A 27820-nucleotide genomic window follows, 5' to 3' on the forward strand; every position below is an offset into this window, starting at 1 on the left:
GCGTCTCGCTATCGACGGGCACGTCACCTACCACTGAAAGAATAGCGCCGGTTAAATCCTGGAATAAGTCCAGGAACATGCGAGCACCAGTGCCAAGTCGATGACTCAAACTGTGGTGGGCAGTTTCCATCACAAGGAACCTTATCAGCTAAGCTACACTCAGTTTGCAACTATAAGCATATACTAGAGATGCTTCGTGCATGAATAATAATGCCAAACTCACCTTAGTCGAAAATTCACATAGGACAGCGGTGGCACCTAAACTCAAGTCAAATTGACCAGTCTTGGTGGTCAATCGCCAAACTATGCATGAAACAAAAAGGAAACTCGTCAAGGAAATAGCTTGGTTTTAAAGGAACACATGAAGCTAGGTTGTTTGAGAACACATGGACAATGCGACCACTTCATTGCTTAGTCCACGGACAAATGAAGGTCGTTTGAAAACACATAAAAATTGCAGGCACTAGGGAAAAGTGACTTGAATGTTGCGTATTTGAAACCCCTAGTTTTGCATGTGAGTTTTTGCCATTTTCTTTTTAGGAACTCACTTTTTTTTTGTGACATCATCTAGAGATGAGCAGAGGTTGAGGGTTAGATTATATTGACCACGGATTACAAATCAAGGAGAACAAAACCTTCAATTTTAAGAAACTTACATGTAAGAATATTTTTTTTACCATGTCGTATAAATTATAAGGTTGGTATATATGATGCTTAAGTTTGCACTTGTGTTTTATGTATGCTAACAAGATGGTTGAGCCTATATATTTCAACATTGTTTGATTGATTTAAGTTTTATACGATGCTTAGGGTGTATTTGGTAAAGCTTCCAGAGTAGCTTTTAACCTGAATCAAGAGGAGCTCTATCAAACAATTTTCTTGTAGAAGTGATTCTGTGCTAATTCCATGAAGTGATTCTATGCAATAAACTAAGAGGTTGGGAGCTGAAAAAACTAGTTTCTCTTGATTCACTTTTGCACAGAAACTCTTTATCTATAAAGTTTATCATAGAGAATCACTTCTCTCAAAGAAAAAGGAGATTGGCAGCAGCATTACTGATATATACGTGTTGGAATGTCTGGAACGAGAGGAATCGTAGAATTTTTCAAGGCAAATTGGCTTCCCCATTCGTGGTATTCAGTTTCATTAAGGAAGAAATCAGCTGGAGACAAAGAGCTTGTGGCACGCCAATGATTACTTAGTTTCCATGTTAAGTGGCTCATGCAACCTGAGTAGTGAGTTTGATCTTTTCATGTAATAAAACTATTGTAAAATTGTACTTTCTTTCTCTACTTATATGATATGGCAGAGCTCCTGCTCTTAAATATTAAAAAAAAACTTCTCTCAGATGGATCCTACGCCCTGAACATGCTCTCTCTCTCGTTTTCAGATTGCATTCTACATGCACTCTAGCTTATGCAGGCGTATTCTAATTCTACCACACATGCATAGTTATACATTGCATGTTGTTCACATCATTAACAAGTTAACCATGCTAAACTAATTACATGCTAGAGAGAAGATTTAAATAAAATTTATGGTGTCATGTTGATGTATAATAAGCAAAACCAATGCTTATTGTCGCTCTAACAATTCCGCAGCTATTTATTCTAAAATTTTTGTTATGATATTTTTAATTACATGTTGATGCCTCCCGAAAAAACAAATGGAAGCACTCAGCCTTTTTTTTCCCCAACAAAAGGAAGGTGCAGTGCAGCGGCGCTCGTTCTTTCGGGCCGCGATATTGGGCTCTTTGGGTCCAACGAGCAAATTATCAGCCCAGGTGGAATCAAACTTGTGGACTGGCCTGGTCCGATCCGGCCCAGGCTTAAACGGGGCTACCCCGCCGGCCTATCCTCTCTGCTTCCAAGCGGCACGGCTCAGCGCAGAGCGGGACGACGACATGACGCCGCCCGCCATCTCCCACCACCACCACCACCGCCTCCTCCTCCCCTTCCCTTCCCCGATCCAAACCCTAAACCCATTCTCCACCTCCTCCGCTCGCCTCCGCCATCAACTCCCCAAACCAATTGTCCTATCCCTATCGCTCCGACCGGCCTTCTCCTCTGCCTTCGCGGTCGCTGCCGTCGACGACGACGAGGATGTCGTCGTCGGGGATTGCCTCGTGTTCGACGACGATGCCTTCGAGGAACCGGACCTCGACCTCCCCTCTTCCGCACCGCCTCCGAGGGCCTCCCGATACGGCCGAAGGGCGGAGGCCAGCGGCGGTGGGAGTCTGGTGCCGGAGAAGTGGAGGGACGCCGAGGAAGAGATCAACCTGACTAAGAAGGAGAAGCGCCGCATCGCGCACGGGATGCGGTTCGGGAGCCGCCTCGAGCGGCGGGCGCCACCGGCCTTGACCGCCCCTGGCGAATTCCGCGCGTACCGCAAGGGGATGCTGCAGGCGGAGCGTGAACACGTTGCTGACGTATACCGGGGGCCGCTGGAGAGGACTCTTCCGCCGGAGAAGGTGGAGGAGCCTCCGCCGCCGGAGCCGGGGACACGTGTGGCTCCGAAGAATCCGAGGATGGGGATGGATGGTGGCAGCCTCGAGGACATTGCGGAGTTTTTTAGCAGTCGGGAGTATGCTTCGGACGAGACGGAGGACAGCAAGAACCCCAAAAGTGAGTTAGTATATCGTCTTGTTTTACCATACTGAAATGCTGTACTGCCTGCATTTTTCCTTAGAAATAGTGACTGTAGTTTATTGCTCATATGGCTTGGAAATGGATGTTTGCTTATGTCCAATTCTCCATGTGCGTTTAGGACATTTGTTTCACACTGGAGGTGAGAGCCAAGGGCAGTGATTACAGTATTTTTGCATTAAGACTTTACCATTGATTGAATAGTTTAAACCGACCAAACAAACATCAAAACTCATTGTATCCACCAATGGCACTGCAACAGATAGAATAAGGGCAGTTCACAAGCTTATGTTAAATGCATTTCCATGGGCTCCTATTGCCATGTTCTTATACCGCCATTGACTATGACCAAATGCTGACACCATACAGCAATCTGTGGCCAAACAGATAGTATTGAGTCTGGTACAAATTTTATTACCTTTGGTAAACTTGGTAGTCATTTTCGGTCGAACAAGGTGCCGGAAGAGTGGAGGAGAAGTATACTGATACCAATATACAAGAATAAGGGAGATATTCAAAGTTGTACTAATTACCGAGGAATTAAGTTGATGAGCAATACTATGAAGTTATGGGAGAGAGTTATCGAGCATCGTTTGAGAAGGATATTACGGGTCTCTATGAACCAATTTAGTTTCATGCCTGTAAGGTCAACCATGGAAGCTATTTTCTTAATAAGACAAGTTATGGAGTAGTATAGGGAGAAGAAAAAGGACCTACACATGATTTTCATTGACTTGGAGAAGGCGTATGACAAAATACCAAGGAATGTTATGTGGTGGGCTTTGGACAAACATAAAGTCTCAACGAAGTACGTTGGACTTATTAAGGACATGTACAACAATGTTGTAACTAGAGTCTGAACAAGTGATGGTGACCTATATGATTTTTCGATTAGAATAGGACTGCATCAAGGGTCTGCTTTGAGCCCCCTATCTATTTGCCTTGGTGATGGATGAGGTAACAAGGGACATTCAAGGGGATATCCCTTGGTGTATGCTCTTTGCGGATGATGTAGTGCTAGTTGATGAAAGTCGAGCAGGAGTAAATAGGAAACTGGAGTTGTGGCGGGAGATCCTAGAGTCAAAAGGTTTTAGACTCACAGAACTAAAACTAAATATATGAGATGTGACTTTGGCACTACTACACATGAGGAGGGAGATGTCAGTTTGGAAAGCCAAGTAGTGCCCAGGAAGGATGCATTTCGATATTTGGGATCAATGCTACAACGAGATGGGGATATTAATGAGGATGTTAGTCATAGAATTAAAGTGGGGTGGATGAAGTAGCGCCAAGCATCAGGAATTTTATATGACAAGAGGGTACCATTGAAGCTAAAAGGCAAGTTTTATAGGACGACGATTAGACCTGCAATGTTGTATGGTAATGCGTATGTTGGCCTACAAAAAGACGATATGTCCAGCAGATAAGTTTTGTGGAAATGCGTATGTTGCGTTGGATTTGTGGTCATACGAGAAGGTATCGAGTCTGGAATGAGGATATACATGATAGGTTAGGGGTAGCAAAAATTGAAGAAAGGTTTATCCAACACCGGCTGAGATGGTTTGGACATGTCCGACGAAGGCCTCCGGAGGCACCGGTACGTAGTGGAACCCTAAGGTGTGACAGTAATGTGAAGAGAGGTAGAGGAAGACCAAAATTGACATGAGAAGAGGCAATAAAAGGAGATTTGAAGGGATGGAATATACCCAAAGTTTTAGCCCTGGATAGGAGTGCTTGGAAAACAGCTATTCATGTGCCCGAACCCTGATTTGTGGCTCTTGTTGGGTTTCAACTCTAGCCTACCCCAACTTTTGGGACTGAAAGGCTATGTTATTGTTGTTGTTGGTAAACTTGGTAGTCAGTTTCTCGTGCTATAAGATAGATAAATAGCGATTGATTGTTAGACAATGCCTCTTTTCTGAAACAATTCATCGACTGCTGTTTGGCCAGTTGGATGAAGTAGTAGTTTAGTTTTGTACAACTTTATCACTAATTTCTAGACCAGTGACTTTGTTTTATTTTTGCATTATTGTTTTGGTTATTAGTTTTATTATGCATAATAATATTTTCTTTTATATGCCAGGCCGTCAGAAGCTGTTCTCAAATGAGGAGAAGATTCTTCTGAACAAGCGAGTGCCTGATCTGGAAGCCGCTGCTTCTGTAAGCGATCCCAGTTCAGAGAAATTCAGTTATTGTCATTAGTAACATGTGTTAGCAGCTACTTTTTGAGTCATGAGAACCATGACCTCTGTTAGTTCAAGTTTAGTTTTCGGTGTAATGCAGCCTTGTATCTATTCCTTGTAGAGTAAATGGCCTCCGCTTCACACCCTTGCTGCATCTGGGGATTTCTATCTATTGGATAGTCTTTTAAAACATAATGTGGACATAAACGCGCTCGATAAGGTAATTGGTATTGTATGACCTTAAAAAAGTATATGTTTGTAAGGCTTCTATGTTTTTAGGGTCATTGTCATTGATTGGACCTTTTTCTGGCTTCCTCAGGACGGTTTGCCAGCAATTCACAAAGCAATTCTTTCAAAGAAGGCTGCTATTATCAACTACCTTTTAAGGAATTCAGCAAATCCATTCATCCAAGATAAAGTGAGTGAAAGTCTTGTTTAGCATGCTTGTAAACAGTTTACACAGAGCCTATTACCAACCGCGCCAGTTGCGCCTGTCCTGATTGCTTAGGTTTATTGGTGACTCGGTCTGATATTTCTCCGAGTATTTGCATCAGCTATTTTTTATTGCTAATTTATTGCTTTTGCCTCATTTAATAATCATTGTCGTGATGAACTGTCTCTCTCCTGGATTCCTTCTGGTTTGATGCAGTCTTATATGTGAGATTTATTTTCCATGTGTACTATTTTTCCCGTGACTTGTGTTAATTCTTCCACTTACTTTGCAATTTTTGTGATACAGGATGGTGCAACCCTAATGCATTATGCTGTCCAAGCAGCATGCAGTCAGACCATAAAGACTCTTTTGTTGTACAATGTTGACATCAATCGTCCAGATGATGTATGCTAAGTCCTAGAACTTTCTTGCTTTATTTTTTCTTCTGTTGGTTTGAACTAACCGCTGACACTTCGCAGTATGGATGGACACCTTTGCATCTTGCTGTACAAACACAGAGGACAGACATTGTGAAGCTACTTTTAATAAAGGGCGCTGATAGAAACCTGAAAACCCAAGTAAGTAAAGTGAACATTCTAACAGTTATCAAATGATTAGAACAAATTTATGGATTGACTGAATGGTTTACTTTGAATCATATTCCTTTAGTTATCACACATGACATCATGCTTTCACCTCAATCTTATCAATTTGTCATTGTATTTTACCACAGCAATTTAGGATGCAGTTATCACTCTACTATTCTGAAAACCAAGTGCCCTGCTACTGGGGAATAATTTTGTTGTTGAACTCCTTTCAGGATGGATTGACCCCTTTGGAGCTGTGCCTCCGGCTGGGTCACCATGCGCGTACATACGAGCTTCTCAAACTACTGAAAAGCTTCAGAGGAAAAAAACAGCGTGATTCAGTTTACCTGGAGGGTGTATAACCTGTTGGAGTCAGTGAGGTTTATGGAGGAGCTTGGGTCTCTGGGAGCCACTTTTTTGCTGTATTATGGAATTGGTTCGAGTTTTAGATAGGTATGGGCCTACTACATTGTTTTCGGCTTATTTATATTGTTAATTTTTGGCGTGACTAGACTAGTTGGTTGCAGGACATAGTTTAGCTCCGGAACTGGAAGCACTGAGGAAACAAGGATATAGTTGAGCCATGAGAATGGGATTCTAAACCTTTCCCTAGGTCAGTGTCCTACTATTATTAGAGGTGAGCCACTGATATGAGACAAAATGAAGATAATGAATGCTAAATATCTGTTATAAGATTTGCAAGTGTTCTTAGAATGGCACTGCCTTCTCCTTTTAGTCCATTGAAGCTTCTCAACTTGGGGTGGGCCAGGAATTTGAACTAGATTTCCGGCCCACCAACGTGCAATGGGTCAGGATTGCACTGTCCACAGGCCCTTGCTGGAGATTCGTTGCACATTTTTTTCAGTAGTTACGACGATATGCAAAGAAGCAGGAGTTGTACTCCTTTTTCCCATGTGATTTGCTGTGATGGGGTTGGGAAATTCTGTTATCGAATATTGAATCCATTGTTTTTGTGCTTGGCATTCTTTGTTGGACTTTTTAATCGGTTGGTACTTGTCGGTTGTCACCTGGAAGGAAACAGAGCCCGTTAGACTGACCTTAACATACACGTGTTTTCTATCCCACTAACTTATCAGTTGCTGACAATTCAGCTCTGATATGTTTGCAAACCTTGACCACAAAGGAACACGGATGAGGATTTTATGCACCCATGTCCACATGCCTGATGCAACTTCTACGCTATCAGGCTTTCAGATCTGGCGAGCACAGCCATGCCAGTTCTGTTATCTTTTAATCATGCCTGGACCGTTCTTTCCTTGGTCCCTGGGCGTGCCCATCTCAGCCTTTATGGTCAATTACGTGCATCAACGAAATTCGATTTGTACAGATGTTCTGAGCCGCCAATGCCCAGGATCTTACTGCCGTACCTCCAACGACCCTATCTTAGCCCTTGTTTTCTTTCACCACACTCCATGGTCCTTTCTGATTTTCTGGGTGGCCTTGAATGGCCCTGCATTGCACGTCAAACATTCCAGAGCGCAGCGCAGACCTGTAGTTGCAGCTCCAGTAAATAATCAAAGCATGGTAGTAAGACTAACACACCTGTAACTTAAGGGGTGTTTGGATACTAGGCACTAAACTTTAGCAATGTCACATTGGATATTCGGATGCTAATTAGGAAGATTAAACATGAGCTAATTATAAAACTAATTGCAAAACTCTGTGCTAATTCGCGAGATGAATCTATTAAGCCTAATTAATCTGTCATTAGCAAATGGTTACTGTAGCACCACATTGTCAAATCATGGACTAATTAGGTTTAATAGATTCGTATCGCGAATTAGACTCCATCTGTGAAATTAGTTTTATAATTAGCCTACATTTAATACTTCTAATTAGCATCCAAATATCTGATGTGACAGGTGCTAAATTTTAGTGGGGTGTATGCAAACAGCCCCTTATAGTTCCAGGAAAATGGTTGCCAGATCAAACCGGCCAGCCCATGTAAGAAGTTCCAGGAAAATGGTAGCCAGTTCAAAGGTTTCTTTTCTTATGGGGATTTGGATACTATGTGCTAAACTTTAGCAATGTCACATCGAATGTTCGAATGCTAATTAGAAGGACTAAACATGATCTAATTATAAAACTAATTGCAGAACCTCTGGGCTAATTCACGAGATGAATCTATTAAGCCTAATTAATCCATCATTAGCAAATGGTTACTGTAGCACCACATTGTCAAATCATGGACTAATTAGGCTTAATAGATTCGTCTCACGAATTAGACTCCATCTGTGCAATTAGTTTTGTAATTAGCTTATGTTTAATACTTCTAATTAGTATCCAAACATCCGATGTGACTAGTGCTAAACTTTAGCGGGTGGTATCTGCATGGTAGTATGACTGTTACATTTTTCCAGAGAGGAGAAGGAGAGGAGGTGAAATTGGGGCGGCAAATCAAGTCACAGCAAGGTGAGCATACCAGACCAGGGCGGACCAGACTGGCAAGCAGCAACGCCCCATCCATGTGGCGGAGTGGCTCTTGTCTCTGCCCAAGCATTGATGAATCGGCATGGCTACTGGACTGGAGGTCTGGAGGCCTGTGAGGCCCGGGAGAGACGAGAAGAAGGCCAGCAAGCAAGAGGAGGCGCGGTGATGAGGTGACAGTTAGCTCGGGCAGGAAGGCAGCGGTAGAGGTCGCGTAGCATGGGGCTGACCTGAGCGGGGGTTGGAGAAGTGAATGAGGGAATCTTTGTCTGACGCTATGGAGGCCAGGCCACGGCAGTCGGCAGGCCAGGGCCAGGTCCGGGCGGCTGGCCGGCCGGCCGTGCATCCCCCTCCAGTCCAGCCCTCCTCCTTCGTCTCTGATCTAGCAGTAGCAGTAGGATGCGTGTAGTGTAAATGCTGGCGCTGCGTGCCTGACCAAAGTGACCATGCCCCATATTCTCTACCTGCTGTCCCCTTTGATGCTTTTCCCTGCCATCTCATTTACGCTCGTCTCATTACTCTCCCCTAGTTACTCCTTTGCAAGTCCCAACTACCTACCCATCTGGATCACTCCCATGGGGAATAGGTATATGAACAAATACAGTGACATAATCTATCTTTCCAGAATTCAGACTGATTAAAGAATGCCCATGGTAGTTGGGAGTATACATGATGAATTACTTTCGGTCAATTCTTTGACTGTGTAACCATGGGAATTGCACTCCTTTTTGTATTTTCTGACCAACTTTCCTTAATTAGTTCATTTGCTAATTGAGACAGGATACTGCTTAAGCAGAAACTTTGAAATAACATCTCGCAGCCTGACCAGATATTCGCATTTGGATTCGAACTACCAAATCCTTGGAGTCGCTGAAGTAACCCCCCTGTCTAACATCGAACAACTACTCGATAATGAATAAATCCCGTGCTTGGTTGAGTTTAGATCCCTATCATGCTGTGCTAAAATTTGGCAGCGCATGTGGAATTTGGATTTCAATGCTTGATCTGGTGCCAAAATTTGGTCCTGGCAAGACCACTTGCAAGCCCTAAGGTGGACAAAACCTGACTTGGCTTTGCGGTCACTAAAGACCCAATATAGCACTGGTAGTGGTAGCTCTTCTGCGCTCGATTCGGTTGTCTACCTGCGGTTAGCGAATGCAACCAAGGTGTGATAGATCGACTGCTGCAGTGATAAAAGCACGGAAATTTCATCATGTTTTGTGAATTTGTTGCTGCTGGCATTTGAATTTGTTTTCGAGAGCATCTCATTAAGTACGTGCCTTGTCTCAATCCTCCATTATTACATTAAACTGTACTCTTTGCAAATGTGTACTCAAATATCTCATTAGGGTTAGTGTCTCGTATATTGCTAGCTCATCACATGCAGTTTTCACTATGGAGTATGATCAGGACTCACCCTTTTTACGAGGATCTATATTGGTCTTATCACATTTGTGTGCAATTACAGTATGTTATTGTAGTAGTTCATTATGGAGTAGTAATATGAGATTTGTTCTTGTATGGTTGGTAAAATGACAGTACGCCAAATGATTAAGTTGCGCATCGGAGTGGAGATCTGCAATTTTCGAAGGAGCAAACAGCAAAGACAACAATACTGTGTGATCTGTATTCATGTTCTGAGCATAAGAACGTTAGAGCAAGCTGGACCTCGTGCTGATCCACTGTGTAGTGGCAGGTCTCTCTCCAGTCTCCTGCTCCTACGCATGCATACTTAATTTCAAAATGGGAGCGTGTACAGCATGAAGACATGATTGAGAAAGAGGCAGAGGGGGAGAGAAGCTGGAGCATTTACAATTTGTATAGGCTTGGAAGCTGCACCGCATGCAGTACTGACCGTAATTGATACACAGAGATACAGGCGTACTACAGTGCTACTCCGGCCGACCAGCAGCATGGAAGATGGACTGTGTTGTTGTTGTTGTTGTGTGTGTGTGTATGCCTCGTGACCACTCGAATTTCTTTTATTTTTTGTGTACTTGTATTATAAGAAATAAAAATGGTTAGAGTACGGCTAGATGATCGTTAGTATATACTTTGAATTCAGATGGTTATATTTTTTCAAACAATTTCAGATGTATTTCTTAGCCTATGAAGTGTAACTCATTTACAAGTCAGATTCAATAGTCTCGGGTGATCACTTAAATGCCCCAGGTGCAGCCCATACGTAAAGCGGAGGGCTTTAAACAAGTGAACATCTCCCTTAACTATACTCAAGACATGATCAAGTACAAGGTGCATACATTCAAGTGTTTCGTTTCAAAAAAAAAGTCTCAAAACTGTATGACTGCTGCATACGCATGCCTTCATGTGGCAGGCCTCAAACATAAATTCAAGATCGATCCAAGAAGAATTACAGAGGCTTCGCTCGCCGTAGCTACGACTGTCTTTCAGCCTTACAGGTATCTGCACTCCTGTTTATTTCGACTCCATGGTCGACAGAACAGGGAAGCCATCAGCATTTGGATCTATCTCACCAGTCCAATCTTTCTTCCTATACAAATGATCCGTAGTTCAATCGTGGGAGCGGACAGCATGTAATCAACATGTGATTGTGCAAAATGTGTAGTCGCAAAGCATGAGCATTTCATTAAGTTTAAGAAAAAGAACGGGACAATTGACAGAGCATCAAACAAGCGAGTTTTTGAACAGGAACGCTGGTTGTGCAAAACTCAAGTAGATTAGATCGATGCTTAGCTTGTCAACTTGATATGCATGTTCGTTTCGTTTCAAATACCAAGAAATGCATTACTATACACATGCATGATCTAAACTCTGAAGTCCGAAAATAGGATGATGCATGGTGACTACTGACAAAAATGTCTCAAAAGCTGCATGAACTCGTAATAATAAGCATGTTAGTACTCAAATGGTACGTCGCAACGGTGGATTTCTGCAAACACCAGGTAAAAATTCACCGGAATGAAACGCAGGCATAAGCGCCACCAGATGCATATGAATGCTCACATACTTCAGGAGTGTACTCCTAGGAGCATACATAACTGCTCGTACCTCAAGATCTCAAGTGAACACAAGAAGGAACCTCGATTTTGTTGAGAATACGACTGAAAATACGTAGTATGAAAGAGTACTAAGATATTGGCACGGCTCAATCAGAAACACCAGCGATCTCGCGTGCATCGCCCCAGCAGAGAGGGTGGTCATCTGAGTGAGCCGAGCCAACATCATAGCTACTATTTCATCCCTCCTTTTCCTTTTGCAGGCCTGCAGATCGAGTGGCGTTGGAAAGGTAGAACGAAGCACGGACAGCCATGGCCATGCAGAAGGTGAAAAGCGAGCAGCTGGAGAAAGAGGAGAAGAGAGAGAGCTGGAAGAGGCGAAGAAGGGAGATGGATGTGGGCTGGAGAATGGAGGGGGAGGGGCTCCAACTTATGCACCTCTTGGGTGTGGGTGGGCATTCAAGTCCCTCCGGCTACCAAATGAGTAAGACAGGCTGCAGCATTAATGGAAACCAGGCCCTGTCTCTCTCCATCTCCAACATCGTGGAGGGAGTACATGGATGCATATGTAGGTGCAACCACATAAATGAGATTCCCCCGGGCCACCCCAGCTTTCTTGCCCGATCTGACCCCTCCCTCTCCTCTCTATCTCTCTATCTCTCAGAGCTGATGAGCTGCTATGGCTCGCTGCATCCTGAATCCTGCATGTGTGCGTGTCTCTATGCAGTAGTGCAAGCTAGAGGGTGGCCAGCAGCAGCAACTTTGTCTGTCAGTCTGCCTCCTGTTCATGTGTGAGCGAGCGAGAGAGAAATGAAACCCTAGCAGCAGCTATGGAGATCGATGGCTCCGGAACGCAAGGTTTCTTTCCTCTACCGACGGATCGAGGCAGGCAGCCATTACTGATCTCGGCGACGGGTGAGGTGATGAGGACGGTGAAGAACGTGCATGCTACAGCTCCGCCATGCTTCGAGGGCTACTGGGGGGGAGTAAATGTGTTACGGACGCGATGCGATCGGGGGACGACGTGCGTGTTTAATTTCTCACCATTTTTTCATCGGTTTCTGAGTCGTTGGAGGCACGGATGAGCACGATCCCGAGCTTTGATGGAGCTGCTGGCTGGGATATGGATGGATGGACGGATGGTTACAGCATTTACGAAGGGCGCGTGACACCATGGGTAATTACTCCTCCTACGGTTTCAAGTTTGAACGGCTTCCGCACAAGACGAGGGACGAAGGGCTTCCGCGTCGCGTTGTTGGTGACGGAGGACGAAAACTAGGGTTTCATTTCATTTCCTTCTACGTAGGTGGAATGGACAACTTCGCCCCTGAAGAGTGAAGATTGACAGCGTGCTCACTGTTGTCACGTTGTGTGTGTATCCAAGTTCTCAAAGAATCTTCTTGGAATCAAATGCCACTGAACCTACCTGGCCTGCCACATGGGTCATCATTTGTCAGGTTTTTTACTGATGAGTGAGGCTAAAACTGTTCATGGCTGCCACCTCCAAGATGAGCTAGCTAGAACTGCTTTCACAATGCTTACTGCAAATATGCAACCTGTTCGCTTCAGCTTATAAGCTGGCTGAAAAGCTGAAACGGCTGATTTATTGTGAGAGAAAAACACTGTTTGGTGGCTGGTAAGCCAGCTGAATAAGCTGAAGCGAACAGGCTCATGGACCCATGTGATGAAGTCAAATATGGAGTAATGTGAAGTCTTCCTCAACCACTGCTTGGCTCAAGAGTCATGACTATTCGGGTGCAGTGACGCCATCACGCTACCGTGAAGCAAGCGGTAGTTGAGGCTGTCGTGAAGCGCGCAAGCAGTCGTTGAGGAGACGTTGGATTATTTTATTTCACATGTATCCGTGTTTGCAATGAGCTAATCATCTGATACACACATCATGAAGTAGAAGAAGTTCTAGCTTTCCTTTGAGGTTGCAGCCACGAACAATTTGAAGCTTCACTCACACCGTGGAGGGCCTTATTTTATTCAAGTGTTAGGTTTGTTAGATAATCATGACATATTTTTTATTTGCTCGAAACCGCAATGCTCACTTGAACATGTTGATTTGGGACAACTTTGAAAATATTTTTTTTGAGCATATTGAGAACCATTTGCATGTTGCTAAACATGTTCTAACGCGGAAATATGACGTGAACTGAATGCTGCTCGATCCTGATGCAATGCAAAACAGGCCGGGCGCTTTTGTCCTTGAACTCTGAAAAAAAAAACTGAACCGGGACTTCTTTGGAGTTGGAGTACTACTTAAATGTTGTCAAAAAAAAAAAGTTTGGTGGTGGTTGCCTGCTGTCATGCTGCCGTCTTTCGAAGAGAAAAACGGTTGCATATGGTGCTACACTGCTAAGCTATTTACAACTATGTCCTCGTTAGATTTGAATCGATTTTGACAATAAAATATTTTCAAAGCAACATTGTTCAGCGCAAAGCGTCGATCGGTTGCCGGTTAGTAGTTTTAGCTTTTTACTACTATACATATCGACATTTTGGACCAAAAAGTAATGTTGATGTATTTCGAATAACGCAAGCGGTGGTACTACCATGGTTTTAAAATCCATGCAAGTCGTCTCCGTCTTATTCCTTCCCTTCAAAATTATGACGCTTATTTCATTTTATTAGGATAAGCCTTTGATCAATCATCACTATATTAATACGCAACTTTTGTGACATAAATTTATGTCAATGAATTCTCATCAAAAAATAGTTTCTTATCGACTACTCCTACACTTTTGTATCACATAGTAAAGTATTAATAGAGTAATTATATATTGCCCTAACGAAACGAAGTGTGTCCTCTAATTTCAACTAAGGTAGTGTCTGAATTTTGAACCCTCGAAAGAAAAATAATCCAGCACTGTATTTTGTAGCCAGTTGTTATTAGCTGCAAGGTTGAGTCTATAACTCTGTATTTTTTTTTCATGTGTCATATATCGAGCTAGTGGGACGTGGGAGTATTATTATGCCTACACATGCAGTGCACACAGTACACGTACAAAGTTGACAAGTATATGTACAATCTGGAGCGTAGTGCCTTCGGTGAAGAAGACGAAACCAAGAAAAGTTTGTCCTTGTTCACATGTTCGACCGGCTTTGTAGCCAACTATACTGTGCGTGATTAAGAAGTGCTACCATAAGTCCTTGGATTGCCAAAATGAGAGCCTGTTCGTAGCTCGCACGCAGCGGCGCGTTTGAAACGGGAGCTGCATCGAATTGGCGCCGGCCGGCCGGAGGAAGTAGTGGTTGCCGCACATGGATGCATGGAGGCGCGGCCGGGGGCGATGGAGCACGGCGAAGACAAAAGAGACAAGGCGACGGCAGGCCGGGCCGGGAGCGCGTTGCTTCGTCGCGGCGCGGCACTGCGACTGCGAGTGCCAGACGCATCGACGCGCGCAGAGACAGACAGAGAGGGGGCGCGAGGGGTCCTAGCGGTTGCAGACCGGAGGACGACGGGGAGGTTAATGCGAGGGTCGGCCGGGGGAATCTTGTCCTGCCACACCGCGGCTGCTCTGGGCCCGTCCCCGGCGTAAATGCGGCGTTGGGCGGCCGGACGCGCCATCGTCCCATGCCGTCGTACGCCGGTCGTCGTCCCTGCCGGCTGGGACGGGGCGGGGAGGGGAGAGCTGAGGCTGATTGATTGGCCGCCCGGCGTTGCGTTGCTTGCGGGCTGCAACTTGCATGGGAAAGGAAGGAAAATAATGGTGGAGAGAACACCAAGCAAGCCGAAACCAATACCGCGGTCAAGCACTGGCTTGAGCAAGCTACGCGTGTGACAGTAGTATGATTTGATTGTGATCCTATCCTATCACACAGCCTTTCGTCTTGGCCGGCTCTTGGGCACTCTTTCTCTTCGTCACCCGTCAGCCGCCGCTCGGATTGCTCAAGCGCGCTCAGCAGTCTGCAGCACCACTCGGCTTCTGCCGAATTTCAAACCGCAAAATCTCCGTGGGGCCCAGCTTCTTTCCCAGATCGATGTTGGTTGTTTCGGGCCTAAACTTGCAAGGACAGATAGATGGCGTCTGTTGGGCTGACGTCTGTACAGCAAGATATTCGACCGAAAAATTCATTACGTGGGCCGTTCCGAAAGCCCAGTACAACAAAACTCAGGCCCAGGACCCCGAAGAGCGACTGTCAGCTTGAAGCAGGGCAACCCCCGCAGTTGCTCGACCGAAGACGCCGTGTCTAAAATGGAGGGCGATGTGTCAGGCCACCGCGCATTCAGATCTCAGGTACAACTTCAAGAAACAGCTAACACATGGCTACCTTAAACATTGTTTTTAGAATCCCTGCTGATCAATCCCTTCACGGTATCACGATGAACAAAGTGCAGTAGAAGTTGCAATTATGCGCAGAAACAGTTTGCATCCTGCATCTACGATGCAAAGAATCTTTTTTGATACAGACCAAATATATAGCAAATAATTGCTAAACCTTGTTCAATTATTAGCACACAGAGTCAAACTCTATGCTTCGTGTTGTTACAGACTCAAAGGTACAGCCACATAGCAGAATTTTCCTACAGGACCAATTCAGAGAATTGTACGAGGCGTGTAGCGACCATGACATATAGGTAGGTGTAGGTCAAAACAAAACAAAAATGTTGTCTGAGAAACCGTAGAACGACTGACAAATGCTGCGGAAACACATGAATATATCTTCATCCTTCAGTTGCAAGGGCCCCCCAATTTCTGAACAGCAACTAACACTGGTTTCGTCATCGCATAATAACTGTACCAGCTGTTCCCCGGTAGTGGTTACAGAAGGGCTATTTTTTTGCGAATTACAAAAGGGCTACTTTTCATTCACACACACCGACAGAAACTTTACACAGCTTTTTGCGCAGCCTTTCACCTTCAGGTTCTTCAGAGATGGCAAGACTCCATCATACAACGAGGTTAGCTCAGGATGCTCCCACAACTGCAGCAACTGCAATCTGCAACCTTGGAAGAGTTTTAAGACCGAGCTATCAAACACCCTCTAAAAAGTATCGCAAAATCTGGTATGCAACGTTTCAAGGTTTGGAAGGCGTGGTACCGAAGGGAAGATGTATGTGAGATTTGGACAGCAGTCGAGGAGCAAGTGCTTCAGACACTGAACTAGTCATATCTTGCACCATGTTAGATGTTCTATGTTGGAGATTCATAGCTTGTGCAAGTTGCCCATTGCAGATAATGTCTGGACTTATTTGACTGATAGAAGACTCTCCAGGTGCTCAAAATTCTCTAGCCGGAGCTCTCGTACTGATTCCATACCTCTAATATTCAGATCCGAATTGGGTCGTCATTGTTAGTCTCTTTAATGATATTAGCTGAGCATGATAAGGAATGCCATCAAGATCAGAAGGAACACCGATAGTACTGTACCATTTATCTTCATATATCTTTCAGGAACAACGGAATTGCGAATTGCTTTGTCCTAAAGTAGGAATGCTGAAAGATGATACCTGTCTTCGTTTCTTTTTTGGCGTCAGTGTCCAACGAAGGGGAGATGACAATCTGAAACTTCTGAAAAAAAAAATCAACCACAACGGAGAATCCTATTCCAAACAGTTAAACAGTTAAGGATGTACCAGCCATGACGTGCGGTAAGGTGAAAATTGGCACTTTGAGAAACCATAGGAAGACTGGCAAATGCTGCTTTGTTTACAAAAAATCTGCTGGAAATATCTGGATGTTGTCTTTCATCCTTCAGTTGCAAACTGAGGTAGCAAGGGCCCCCATCCTCTGAACAGCACCCACCGCTTAATGCTTTCGTCATCCCATATTAAATTGTCCCACCACAGCCTTTCCCCGTTCGTAATGACGAGCGGGCTGTTTTCATTCACACCAACAGGGATTTTCCGCAGTTTTACACAGCCTCTCACCTTGAGGTTCTTTAGAGATGGCAAGACTCCGCCACACACACATGTTAGCTCAGGAAGCTCCCACAGTTGCAGCGACTGCAACCTTGGAACAGCATCCTGCCCCAATACCGAGCAGTCAAACACCCTCTCCAAAGTGTCACAAAACCTGATATGCAACATTTCAAGATTCGGAAAGCGTAGTTCTGAAGGAAAGAGGTATAAGAGATTTGGGCAACAATCAAGGACCAGACGCTTCAGACAACCGAAACTAGTCACATCTTCCACCCCTTTGCAGAAGGATGACAAATTTTCCATGTTGGAGATCCATAGGTTGTGCAAATTGCCCACTGCAGACAATGCCCGGACTTCGTCTGCTAACAGAAGACTCTCCAACTGGTCAATATTCTCTATCCAGAGTTCTCTTGCTGCTTTCATACTTTTAATATTCAGATCAGAAAATTGGGTGGTCACTGTTAACCTATTTAATGATATCAACTCGGCATGATAAAGAATGCTGTCTAGATCAGTAGGAACACCATCAGTATCATTTATCTGAACGTATCTATTGAGATCAATGGAATGCGTGAAATGCGTTGTTCTAATGCAGGAATTTTGAAAGATGAAATCAGTCCCAGTTACTTGGGCATCCATGTCCATGGTTTGGTCATCCATCAAAGGGGAAATGATGATTTGAAACTTTTGAAAGCAGTTAAACCATAATGGAGAATATTTTTCCAAGCAGTTAAAGAAATAGGCATCACTTGCATAAACATATGTTTTCCTATGCCGGTCAACACCAGATGATACTTTCATGCCAAACCTACCAGACAGCTGGAAAATCAGTCCACAAGGCAACCATAGCATGCCCATCCAATCTGTTAAATTCTCAATGTTTCCTAGCTGCAAGTTCTGAACAGCACCACTTTTTGACATCCCATAAGGGAGGGCAGAGTCAGAACCAAAAAATGAGCAACCCGGGAGATTCAGGTGGCAAACCGCCATATGTGCTGGAATCGAGGTCAACGAAGTGATGGGAGTTTTAGAAAGGTCAAGGATCCTGAGCAACACCATATGGTCAAATGACCTGGGATCTATACTTTTCAGGGAAACACAACCTGATGCATCCAGTACCTCGAGTTGCACCAATGAGCCTATGTGTTGAATTTCCTCCAAATGATCACATCCAATCAGCAATAACATTCTCAGCTTAGCCAAACAGGAGATGGAAGGTGGCAGCACTTTGATTCGAGTAAATGACAGGTCTAGTATCCCTAGTGCTCCCATATGGCAAAAAAATTCCTCTGAAATAGCTTTCAAAAGATAGTTTCCTCTTAAAAGTAGAGATGAAAGAAATAAGCAACGTGGGCTTCCACGAAGGCATTCCATTTCAGTATACATTAATGAAACTCTGTTGCTAGACTTGGCAAGATGCTCTAGTTTGGTAATACTAGAATTCTCAAAATACCAGTCAAGTTGCTCTTTGTAATCCTTGTCCTTCCCAAATTTTGACACAGTTTCCCTGATGACATCATGCATGCGTACATGATCATTATCCTCCAAATATACCATACCGTGCTTTATGAGAACATCGAGAATTTCCTTGCCAATATGGTTAGCCTCATCAAACGAAAAAAATTCTTGGAGCAGACCATCCATTATCCAGTGCCGGATTAACTCTTTGACTGGAATTCCTTGTTCCTCTGGGAAGAGTAAGCAGTAGAGCAAGCAGTGCCGTGCATTATCACTAGGAAGCTGATGATATCCAAATTCTACCATGCGCTGCATTTTGTGGAAAACTGATACCCAGGTTCCTAGAGAAACAAGCATGTTTGCGATCAACTCACTAAACACATCTTGAGTTGGTGCATCACACAATACCCCAGCTAATAAAATGATTAGGAGTGGGACGCCATAGAAATTGCTGAACAAGTCATGTGCAAAATTGGTGTGCCTTCCAATTTTCTCATGCAGTAGGTCGCGTGACTCCTCAGAAGTGAGAGGCTGTGGTATTATAAGTCTATCTGGGTCCATGACACCCCGTGTCCTTGTAGTTCTTGTAGTCACAAAGACTTTTGAGCCGAGATTTTGTCGTTGAGGATGAGGAACTCCCAAGGACTCTAAGATACTTTCTTCAGTGAAATAAGCATTATCAAGAACTAGTAGGAACTTCCGTTGTGTGAGATATTCATTGATTATGGTCTTAGCTCTTTCTACAGACAAATTGTCCCTGACCCCACACGAAAGAGATGCTGCAATCTTATTGATACACTGTCTCAAGCTACAACTTATTGACAGTGAAACCCAGATATATGCATTGAATATGTTCGAGGTCATTGCTGCCTGGTATGCAGCCTTTGCAGCCCATGTCTTTCCAGAGCCACCAATTCCTTCGATGACAACTACTCCAACATCTGGACGAACAAGCAGTCCGAGCATCTCTTGAAATGAAATTAACTCTCCCGTGTCTGCAAGTCCACTAAGTTGCACGGTAGGAAAATTCGTTGGCGGCTTTGGGTACGAAAAGCAACTATAGTACACCATTGTCCTCCTCCTCCTGTTTGATAATAAAAAAAGGTTGTTTGTAACTTGGTATGGTGTTTTCTTCATTTCGATAAGCATATTTATACACGATGCATCTCTAATCGCAGTTCGTGAAATGTCATGCGCTAGATTGCAGGTGAACATGGGAGAAAAATCAAAGCACGTAAGTATTACTCCTAAGCACATAGTAGAAAATAGAAATAATTCACCTGCCGTCCTGTGCGGCTCAAAGATGCTGGAGATGACGGTGCCGGGAGGGTTGCCGGCGGCAGCAAGGTCGGCCTCAGCGATTTCCGCGGCCGTATCCTCTAGGGCGTCCCGGCAGCCGAATAATGGGAGAGATGCAGGAATTGACAGTTGAGGAAGGAGAACAATATCCCACCTGGAACCCACCAGAACCCAGGCTCATCCGCTGGATTAGGGGCGAGGCCGCAAGGGAGCTCGGAGAAAGGCGGGCGGCTATGGAAGGGAGGAGCTCGGACAGGAGAGCAGCCACTGGCACGCGGGCTGTAGAAGTAGAAAACCGGGTGCAGAGATGCCCGGCCCGGCCGGCCGGCCGCCGCGTCGACCAGTCAAACACCCGTGTGGGCGTCAAAACTCAAAAGCCAAACGCGGAAAGACCTTCAGGTCCAGTCGCCGGGGCGTCAGTCTCAAAAAAAAAAAATCAGGTTTATTATGCTAGAACCGTTCACTACCGACAAATACCGAAATCAATTTTATTTTGTTATGCCATCAAGGGCATGAACAATGTATAAAAATTAAGTGATCTTTGTACATAAACCACGTAACCACGTGTCAGTAGTCTTTATGCTTATTTCTATGCCCATAATGCTAAGCCATGGATGGACTATAAGTTAGGATCCATTTAGCATATAAAAAATTTATCCAAACACATAGAGAGAAAGAGAATAGGAGAGAGATTATATTATTTTATCTTTATGGGTGGGTTATATGCTTATGAGCATCTATAAGGATGAAATGCTATAGACTACTTGCACAATGGTGAGCCATGCCATATAGATCTATAAAGACCACATTTTCTTTTCATAATGGCTGCTCTTGCTCGGTTCCTGACCTCAAATCGCCACGCCGCACATGCGGTGCACCAAACCTATGGACTATGGTGGCAAAATCCCGCGACTAACATGTAGCGGGAAAAGCTACTGAAAACCCATCGAAAACTTGTGGCACGCTAAAAAGTTAAGAACCAATCTAGCAGAGGTCTAAAACTATGTGGCGTGGTGAGTTCTAGCGGTCAACCAAACATCCCCTCGTTCTCATCAAAAAGATAACTTGCGCAAAAGATGACGACGGTCCAAAATATTACATATGTGCACATATCTTCAAGAACTTTCAAGGCAGCACATTACCCTTCGGTGGTAATCTCAATTCTTTTCTACAATCAGTTTCGCCCTGGCATGCCCAGCCTCAATCCTGTACTGCTCCCCCACCCCCAGGTGCGCCATCAAGAACCAAACGACCGTGAGCAGCTCGCCGCCGCCGCTCAGCTGCTTGGCGTGGAAGTTGCTCCGGCACTTGTTCGCCGCGTAGCAGAGCATCTCCACCCACACCACGCGGATGACGCGCCACCGCTTGTGCGGCTGCAGCTCCAGCAGCGACTTGGCCAGCCGGCACGCGTCGAACAGCGCCGACTTGCTCCGGTCCCCCTTCACGTCCCTCGGCGCGATCTCGGCGTTCACGTCCAGCACCATCCTCGCCGCGGCTCCCGCGTCCGGGCGCGCCATCTCGGCCCGCTCGAAGAAGTTCTTGGCCTCCGCGCAGGTGTCGCCGAATCGGATCTGCCCGATGCCCGCCGTCAGCATGAAGGGCCGCGCCACGAGCAGGAACAGCATGTAGTTTGATATCGCCCGGCTGATCTCGACGTACTGAGCGATCTTGGCGGCGTCGTTGTCATCGTCGGAGTGGAAGCAGAGGTCCGTGGCAATGTGCCAGAGGAGTATGCTCTCGTCGAACTCCACCTCCACGCTCCAGCCGAGCTCCTTGTAGTAGCCCTTGCACTGCAGCGCCCACTGTCCCCGGTGGTTGCTGAACTTGCGGTAGCTCTCGGCGTCCACGATGCTCACCGTCTTATCCTTGAGCTCCCTGAACACCAAGATCTTCAACTCGTGCGACACGTCGATGTGCCGGATGTACATCCAACTGTCCCAGCGTGCTTTGAGCCCGAGGACGCTCAAGACCTTGGTGAGCATGATTGGTTTGTCCAGGAGGCAGAAGCTGATGAGATTGTGTTGGGCCATCAGATTGGACCACTTCGCCCGGCTTTCCGGGCGGAAATACTGAATGCTTCGGAAGATCATATTGCTCAGGAAACGGAAGTTGCAGCTTTGCAGAGCGGCGTATGTCCAGTAGGATATGAGCATCATTCCTATGGCATACACCTCTAAGCAAAGAGCTCCTCCAAACAAGATGTTCGTGATGCAGACATCGATGCTGTTGTACGATTGGTGTTTACCCTTGTGGTGCACGTTGAAGAGGAGGCACGCCGTCGACGTCGAGAGGAGCGTCAGACACCGGAACAGGCGGCCGTACCAGGTGTGAATCACCGCGGCCTTGGAATGCAGGGTGTCATACATGAGCGACAGCTCGATCTCGATGATCTTGTACGCCTGCTCCGGCGTGAGCCGCAGGAACGTGGCCTGACTCCGGGTGCGCTCCAGGAAGCTGAGGATGAGGTTGACGAAGAGCCGCTTGAAGATGACGAAGAAGCGGCTCGCGTCGGTGATGACCGTCGTGTACGGCACGCTCTCCTCGGCGACGCCCACGGTCACGGCAGCGGCCTCCGCACGCCGCTCCTGCTCGATGACAATTTCCACCTGGAGCCCGGCTTCGCGCGTGAACCGGTACTCCTCCATGAACTTGGCATAGTTAGGGCCCGGGTCCGGTGTCGTGACCATGCCGCTCCGCAGGTTGTCCATGCTCGCGCACTTGAGCGCCCATGTCCTCTCGCCGTACTTGACGATACCACTCAAGAACATGAACACGGCTGGGGCTAGGATACCGGCGCCGGGGTGCGACTTGGTGAAGACATACATGGCCAGGGCAACCTGTTAAGAGGTACGAACAAAGAAATGGAGGCCTCGTTAGTTCGAATATGCGGCGGGCAGGGCACATGATTTTAAAAAGCACGCACGGCACGACGCATACCTGGGTGAGCAGGCTGAGCAGGTGGCGCTTCCAGAGCTCGTTGTCCTCGGTGGAGAAGGCGGTGATGGTGTCCTGGCCGCCGAGGTGGAGGAGGAGGAACGGCGCCCAGAAGGCCTGGATGCGGTGGGTGCGCTTGAAGGACTCTGGGTCGACGCCCTTGGGCACGCGCGTCTGGGAGAGGTACCCGAGGGCGTAGATGGCGATGGAGTCCGCGAGCAGGTAGGCGAGCCACAGGAGCAGGCTCAGCACGGCTGAGACGTTGCGCTTGCGGATGCCGGCGAAGAAGAGGAGGAACACCTGGAGGGCGAGGCTGGTGAGCACGAGCATGCGGATCTCCCACTCGTTCCACACTGCCAGCATGCTCTCCGCGGACACGATGTGCGTCCCGTTCATCTCCATCTCTGCCTCCAGTTTCCACTTTCCACCTCTGCCTTTGCCTAACTGTCCTAAGAAAAGCAAGTCGTCTTTGGGGTCAGCACTCACCTTGAGCTATTCTCCCTCCTCTCTCCAATCTATCTCCATGTCAATATGTGAGTAGGAGCGCTCACTTGGTCACTTGTGAGTGACCGTTGACCATTGACTGACCTTGTGGTGGCCATGGCTTGTCCTTTTCTTTCTTCTTCTTTTGAAGCGGCCGCCGGCCGGCAGCATTGGTGTGTTTGATACTATGCTGAACTTTAGTAGTATTATATCAGATATTCAGATGCTAATTAGAAGGACTAAACATGAGCTAATTATAAAACTAATTGCAGAACCCTGTGCTAATTCGCAAGACGAATCTATTAAGCCTAATTAATCTGTCATTAGCAAATGGTTACTGTAGCACCACATTGTCAAATCATGGACTAATTAGGCTTAATAGAGTCGTCTCGCGAATTAGACTCCATCTGTGCAATTAATTTTATAATTAACATATATTTAATACTTCTAATTAGCATCAAACATCCGATGTGACAGGTGATAAATTTTAGTGAGGTGTATCCATACACCCCCTTACACTGTCTGACTGCCCAGCATATATGAGTAGGAAACGGGACAAAACAAAATGGCTTGTCCTGTCGAACAGGCTACAGACCACACAGTCGATCTCCGTTTAGTCGCGACGCGTTTCGTGCTTTTCGTTAGTGGGTTCCAGCTTCCACTGATTGATGTGAAACCGCTAAGCAAGGTCGCTGATGTCCGCACTTGCCTGCAACAACAGCTGAGAAGTTAATAATCCACACCTCCGGTGGGAGAGGACGACGGCGTCGATGGCAGTTGAGGTCGTTCAGTTCCTGGTCAGGAAGTTCGTGGATAGCCTCACGGAGGAGGCGGTGGTGGCCGCGGAGCTCCCTTTCAGCGCCCAATTCCACGACATGAGGGGCGAGCTGGAGAAGGCGGCCGTCTCTCCCGCCAACGCCGATGAGCTCCGGGAGTGCCTCTACGAACTCAACGACTTGCTCGCCGAGTGCCGCATGCTCACCAACCGCCCGAACCGGCGGAGGTTCTTCACCCAGCCCGACGCATGGCGGTTCTCCAAGACCAAGAAGAGGGTGGCCGCGGTCAGGCGCAGAGTCCTCCAGTGCGTCGGCAACAACTCCGACGGCAACGCTGCGGCGTCGGAGGAGGACGGCGCCGCCGTCACCGCGGGGTTGGACCGCTGGACGACGTCTTGGCTCGAGCGTAGCAGGATCCACGGCTTCGACCAGCAGCTCACGGAGCTGGAGTCCATGGCGTTCAGGGACTGCGGCGCGGGGAGGCTTAACGGCGTTGGCATCTTCGGCATGGGCGGCAGCGGCAAGACCGCGCTCGCGCAGCTCCTGTTCAGCAGCCCGCGCGCTCGAGGCCGCTTCTTCCCCAGGATATGGATGTGCATGTCCCGCACCGCCTGCGCCGGAGCAGACAGGCGCAAGGAAGTTTTGCAGGGCATCCTCATGGCTCTTGGAAACGAGGAGGATGCCATCCTGTCCATGGACGGCAGCAATAGCCTGGCAGAGCTGGTGGTCGCCGTCCACGAACAGCTCAAGAGGAAGAGGTATCTCATAGTGTTCGACGACGTGTGGCACGTCAACCGCTGGTACGCCGACGTTGTTGGCGGCCACCAAGCCCCGCAGAGAGCCGATGACTGGTCGGAACGTTTGGCGTTCGGGCTGCCCAAAGATAGAGGCGGTCTGGTGATCGTCACCAGCCGGCTGGAGCAGGCGGCAGAGGCGATGGTGGGGAAGAGCTGTTTGCACCGTGTGCGGCCATTGACGGACACCGAGAGCTGCTGGGCAATTTTCATGGATGCCCTCTCCCAGGAGAAAGGGACGGTCGACCTCGCCACTGTTAACAGCATGAAACAGGAGATCCTTCAGACCTGCGGCGGGCTCCCGTTGGCGGCCAAGACAATGGGAGACATCTTGGCAAGAAGCAGCTTCTCGTCGCCAGCATCAACATCTACGAGCCAGGAACTCATTCATCAAGAGTGACCGCATCATCACTGGTAACGGCGCAAGTCTGAAATAGGCAAAGCATCTGTATAATAGATCCAGTGGTATCTGGTACTAGTGACTTCAAGTGTTCATTCAGAATGAAACAGTATTCTTTGCTATTCTTGCAGCGTAAACATTTGAGAAAAGGGGGGTGTATCTGCACAGTAAGAACTAAGAACTGCTCAAATCTGTCAATAATACTTGGCCAATGTGCTTATGTACTCTGTGATATTGCTGTGATTATTGCTTGGTCCGCTTTCTTTCTTCATGGAACACTGTTACTGATAGTGAGAGGCAAATATAGTGACACTGTAAGAGTAAATAATAAAAGCTCAACTGATTCAACCCTCCCTCCTAGGCTCCTACTTGTTGACTTCCTGCATGTCATAGTTCATCCACACCCCATCCTTGTCACAAGGGAAAGATTTCAGCTTCATACATCTGAAGACCTCCAGAAAGGTCAGTTTTGGAAATATGTCAAGCACCTGGATCCATTGCACTGATAAATCATTCAAGAATTTCAGGCGCAATACCTCAATGTTCCACACCTCCGACATGTTTTTTTCGCCAAAGGTATTTAGCATTCCTCCGGTGAAGTAGAGTCTCTTCAGTCGCAACAGCTTACTTGGACTTAACCAATCTGGTATCTTCTCTCCAGGGAAGCAGCGCAGGTCTAACTTTTCAAGATTTAGAGGTAGGGAAAGTGAAGTTAGCAATGATGTTGAATCATAAGTTTGATGAACTCGCTCCTTCTTTGAAAGTGATACAGCCCATGTAATTTTCAGCACACGAAGGCCTTTGATGTTCTCAAGCTCAATCAATTCGTCTTCTATCACTGTAACTTTGCTTCCAATATATACACTCAGCTTCTTCAATTTGTCCAGCCTGGCCAACTCTGCTACCCGACAATTGTAATTACCAGTGGAACCACCAATGACAAACCCTTTGAGCACTTGAAGTTCAGTAAGCAAGCTAATACCCCTCGGCATGCCTTCCAGCAAGTAACACTCTGACACATCAAGGTGGGTGAGCATCTGAAGAGACGTGATGCTTGCAGTCAGCCTCTCAAGGTTATGACAAGAATGAAGATCCAAGATCCTGAGATTTGAGAGTCCACCAATGGAAGCAGGAAGTTCAGTGATTCTAGAGATGCCTCTCAGACAAAGATATTTCAATTGATTGGATGATTGGAGTCTTTCCAAAAATTCAGTACTGTCGACTTCAATATGGTGTCGATATGAGTTGTGCCATCTTCCTAGTTGGAGAACCGCAATCTTCCTCAAATCCAAGAACCAACTCTTCTCAAATTGGAGGTATCGCTCATTCACATTAAATATTGTCAGAAGGTTTCTGAGTGATGGGTTTCTGAGTGATGCCAGATCTATTTCCAGTTGGTGCTCTTCAACTAGACAGGCACGGTGAGTAGCTGAAAAATCCCATGTTGCATTGCCATCCGAATCAAATTCAAAAAAACGTGCTTGTTTTGCAACAGTAATCAACATACGTCGAATCCAAGGGTGCAACTTGCATTGGTTGACACCACAGCTGCGTTTCTGATACACCGGTTCAATCATCTCTCGAGCAATCAGCTTCTCAAAGCACTCCTTCCCGACATCTTCGGCTGTCTGACTTCTTGTGGCTGCTACTAACCCCTCGCCAATCCACCAATGGATCATGGCCCTCTTGCTGATGATGGAATTATCTGGGAAGATAGAGAAACATAACAAGCACAGCTTCAGCTGCAAATCAAGATTATCATAGCTAAGCTGCAAATTAGACATGGTTGAGCTCTCAAGAATTTTCCTCTCAATCTCTAGTCTTTTCCACTGCTCCGAAACTTTTGCATGAACCCATTTAGACGGTACTGATGAAGGCAAGGTTGTGGGAGCTGCTGGCTTAATCACAGGAACATGGAGAGGAAGTTGCATTCGATCTTTTAACTTGGACATTTCAGTGTTGACAATTTGAAGCTTGGAACGTATTGAATCAAGCTGGCTGTCTTCTTCTATGATTTCATCCAAATGTCGAGCTATTCCCCCAAAGTCATCAATAATCTCATTTTCCCATTTAGACACTCTCTGCAGTATGCTCTTCACTTCACATGCTTCTTTCTTGATATTTTCAAACAGAAGTGTAATGTCTGAATGTGAACTATCGTCATCTAAATCCAAAGGAACAACTCTTGCCTTTTCCAGTTGCACTAAAAATGGAGAAATGACTTCCTCCAATGTCCGCTCCTGCGACATGCTGGTTTCAGCAATCGCCTGCAAGGAAGCCACTGAAAATGAAAAACTCATGTCCAGGCTTCAACGACATGTAGAAGTTTTCTTTTTATGATGCATGTTCTGAATCTAGCTACTTCTTTTTTCTTCCTGCAACCTTGACTATAAACTTGAATCAAGCTATTCCATGGTGTATTATTGTGTTATTTTAGCAAATAATATTAGGAGATACCACTGTTTTATATTTTCAGAGGAAGTTTTCTAGCACTTATAGTTTCTAGCATTAATATATTTTCTAGCAATCCAAT

General features: G+C 46.2%; 5 protein-coding genes and 1 long non-coding RNA gene across 12 annotated transcripts; 2 read left to right on the plus strand and 4 right to left on the minus strand.

Moving 5' to 3' along the window:
- The first annotated feature begins 1855 nt into the window (after positions 1 to 1855).
- LOC117839543 (ankyrin repeat domain-containing protein, chloroplastic) lies at positions 1856 to 10431 on the plus strand. 4 transcript variants are annotated; one of them, XM_034719898.2, is made up of 9 exons: positions 1856 to 2624; positions 4729 to 4805; positions 4950 to 5048; positions 5148 to 5246; positions 5568 to 5666; positions 5741 to 5839; positions 6082 to 6301; positions 6376 to 6485; positions 9836 to 10431. In XM_034719898.2, exons 1-7 carry the CDS (start codon positions 1904 to 1906, stop codon positions 6208 to 6210), a joined length of 1323 nt encoding a protein of 440 aa, XP_034575789.1. In that variant the 5' UTR covers positions 1856 to 1903; the 3' UTR covers positions 6211 to 6301; positions 6376 to 6485; positions 9836 to 10431. The 4 variants fall into 4 exon arrangements, with proteins under 4 accessions (XP_034575789.1, XP_072147016.1, XP_034575790.1 ...); XM_072290915.1 differs by lacking the exon at positions 9836 to 10431 and adding an exon at positions 8230 to 8782; XM_034719899.2 differs by lacking the exon at positions 9836 to 10431 and adding an exon at positions 6585 to 6831.
- A 64-nt stretch (positions 10432 to 10495) lies between these two features.
- Positions 10496 to 11894, minus strand: LOC117839544 (uncharacterized). The gene is made up of 2 exons (XR_004636845.2): positions 11327 to 11894; positions 10496 to 10808 (listed from the first exon to the last, which is right to left on the minus strand). It is a non-coding gene; the product is annotated as an uncharacterized lncRNA (long non-coding RNA).
- Positions 11895 to 15697: 3803 nt separating this feature from the next.
- Positions 15698 to 20236, minus strand: LOC117839142 (disease resistance protein At4g27190). 4 transcript variants are annotated; one of them, XR_004636801.2, is made up of 3 exons: positions 16859 to 20236; positions 16733 to 16793; positions 15698 to 16597 (listed from the first exon to the last, which is right to left on the minus strand). XR_004636801.2 is itself a non-coding variant. In XM_034719406.2 (2 exons), the coding sequence occupies exon 2, from the start codon at positions 19670 to 19672 to the stop codon at positions 16970 to 16972; it is 2703 nt and encodes a 900-aa protein (XP_034575297.1). In that variant the 5' UTR covers positions 19673 to 19685; positions 20055 to 20236; the 3' UTR covers positions 15698 to 16969. The 4 variants fall into 4 exon arrangements, 2 of the variants coding, with proteins under 2 accessions (XP_034575297.1, XP_034575296.1); XR_004636802.2 differs by having other exon boundaries at positions 15698 to 16229; positions 16324 to 20236; XM_034719406.2 differs by having other exon boundaries at positions 15698 to 19685; positions 20055 to 20236.
- Positions 20237 to 20918: 682 nt separating this feature from the next.
- On the minus strand, positions 20919 to 23381 carry LOC117838013 (uncharacterized). The gene is made up of 2 exons (XM_034717872.2): positions 22838 to 23381; positions 20919 to 22737 (listed from the first exon to the last, which is right to left on the minus strand). Exons 1-2 carry the CDS (start codon positions 23234 to 23236, stop codon positions 21058 to 21060), a joined length of 2079 nt encoding a protein of 692 aa, XP_034573763.1. The 5' UTR covers positions 23237 to 23381; the 3' UTR covers positions 20919 to 21057.
- Positions 23382 to 24087: 706 nt separating this feature from the next.
- LOC117838016 (probable disease resistance protein At5g45440) lies at positions 24088 to 25512 on the plus strand. The gene has a single exon (XM_034717876.2). The coding sequence runs from the start codon at positions 24088 to 24090 to the stop codon at positions 25285 to 25287; it is 1200 nt and encodes a 399-aa protein (XP_034573767.1). The 3' UTR covers positions 25288 to 25512.
- LOC117838014 (disease resistance RPP13-like protein 4) lies at positions 25317 to 27536 on the minus strand. Its single transcript, XM_034717875.2, has 2 exons — positions 25824 to 27536; positions 25317 to 25731 (listed from the first exon to the last, which is right to left on the minus strand). The coding sequence occupies exons 1-2, from the start codon at positions 27534 to 27536 to the stop codon at positions 25702 to 25704; spliced, it is 1743 nt and encodes a 580-aa protein (XP_034573766.1). The 3' UTR covers positions 25317 to 25701.
- Between the last annotated feature and the right edge of the window lie 284 nt (positions 27537 to 27820).

Source organism: Setaria viridis, chromosome 9 (genome assembly GCF_005286985.2).
Source record: "Setaria viridis chromosome 9, Setaria_viridis_v4.0, whole genome shotgun sequence".
Lineage (NCBI taxonomy): Eukaryota > Viridiplantae > Streptophyta > Magnoliopsida > Poales > Poaceae > Setaria > Setaria viridis.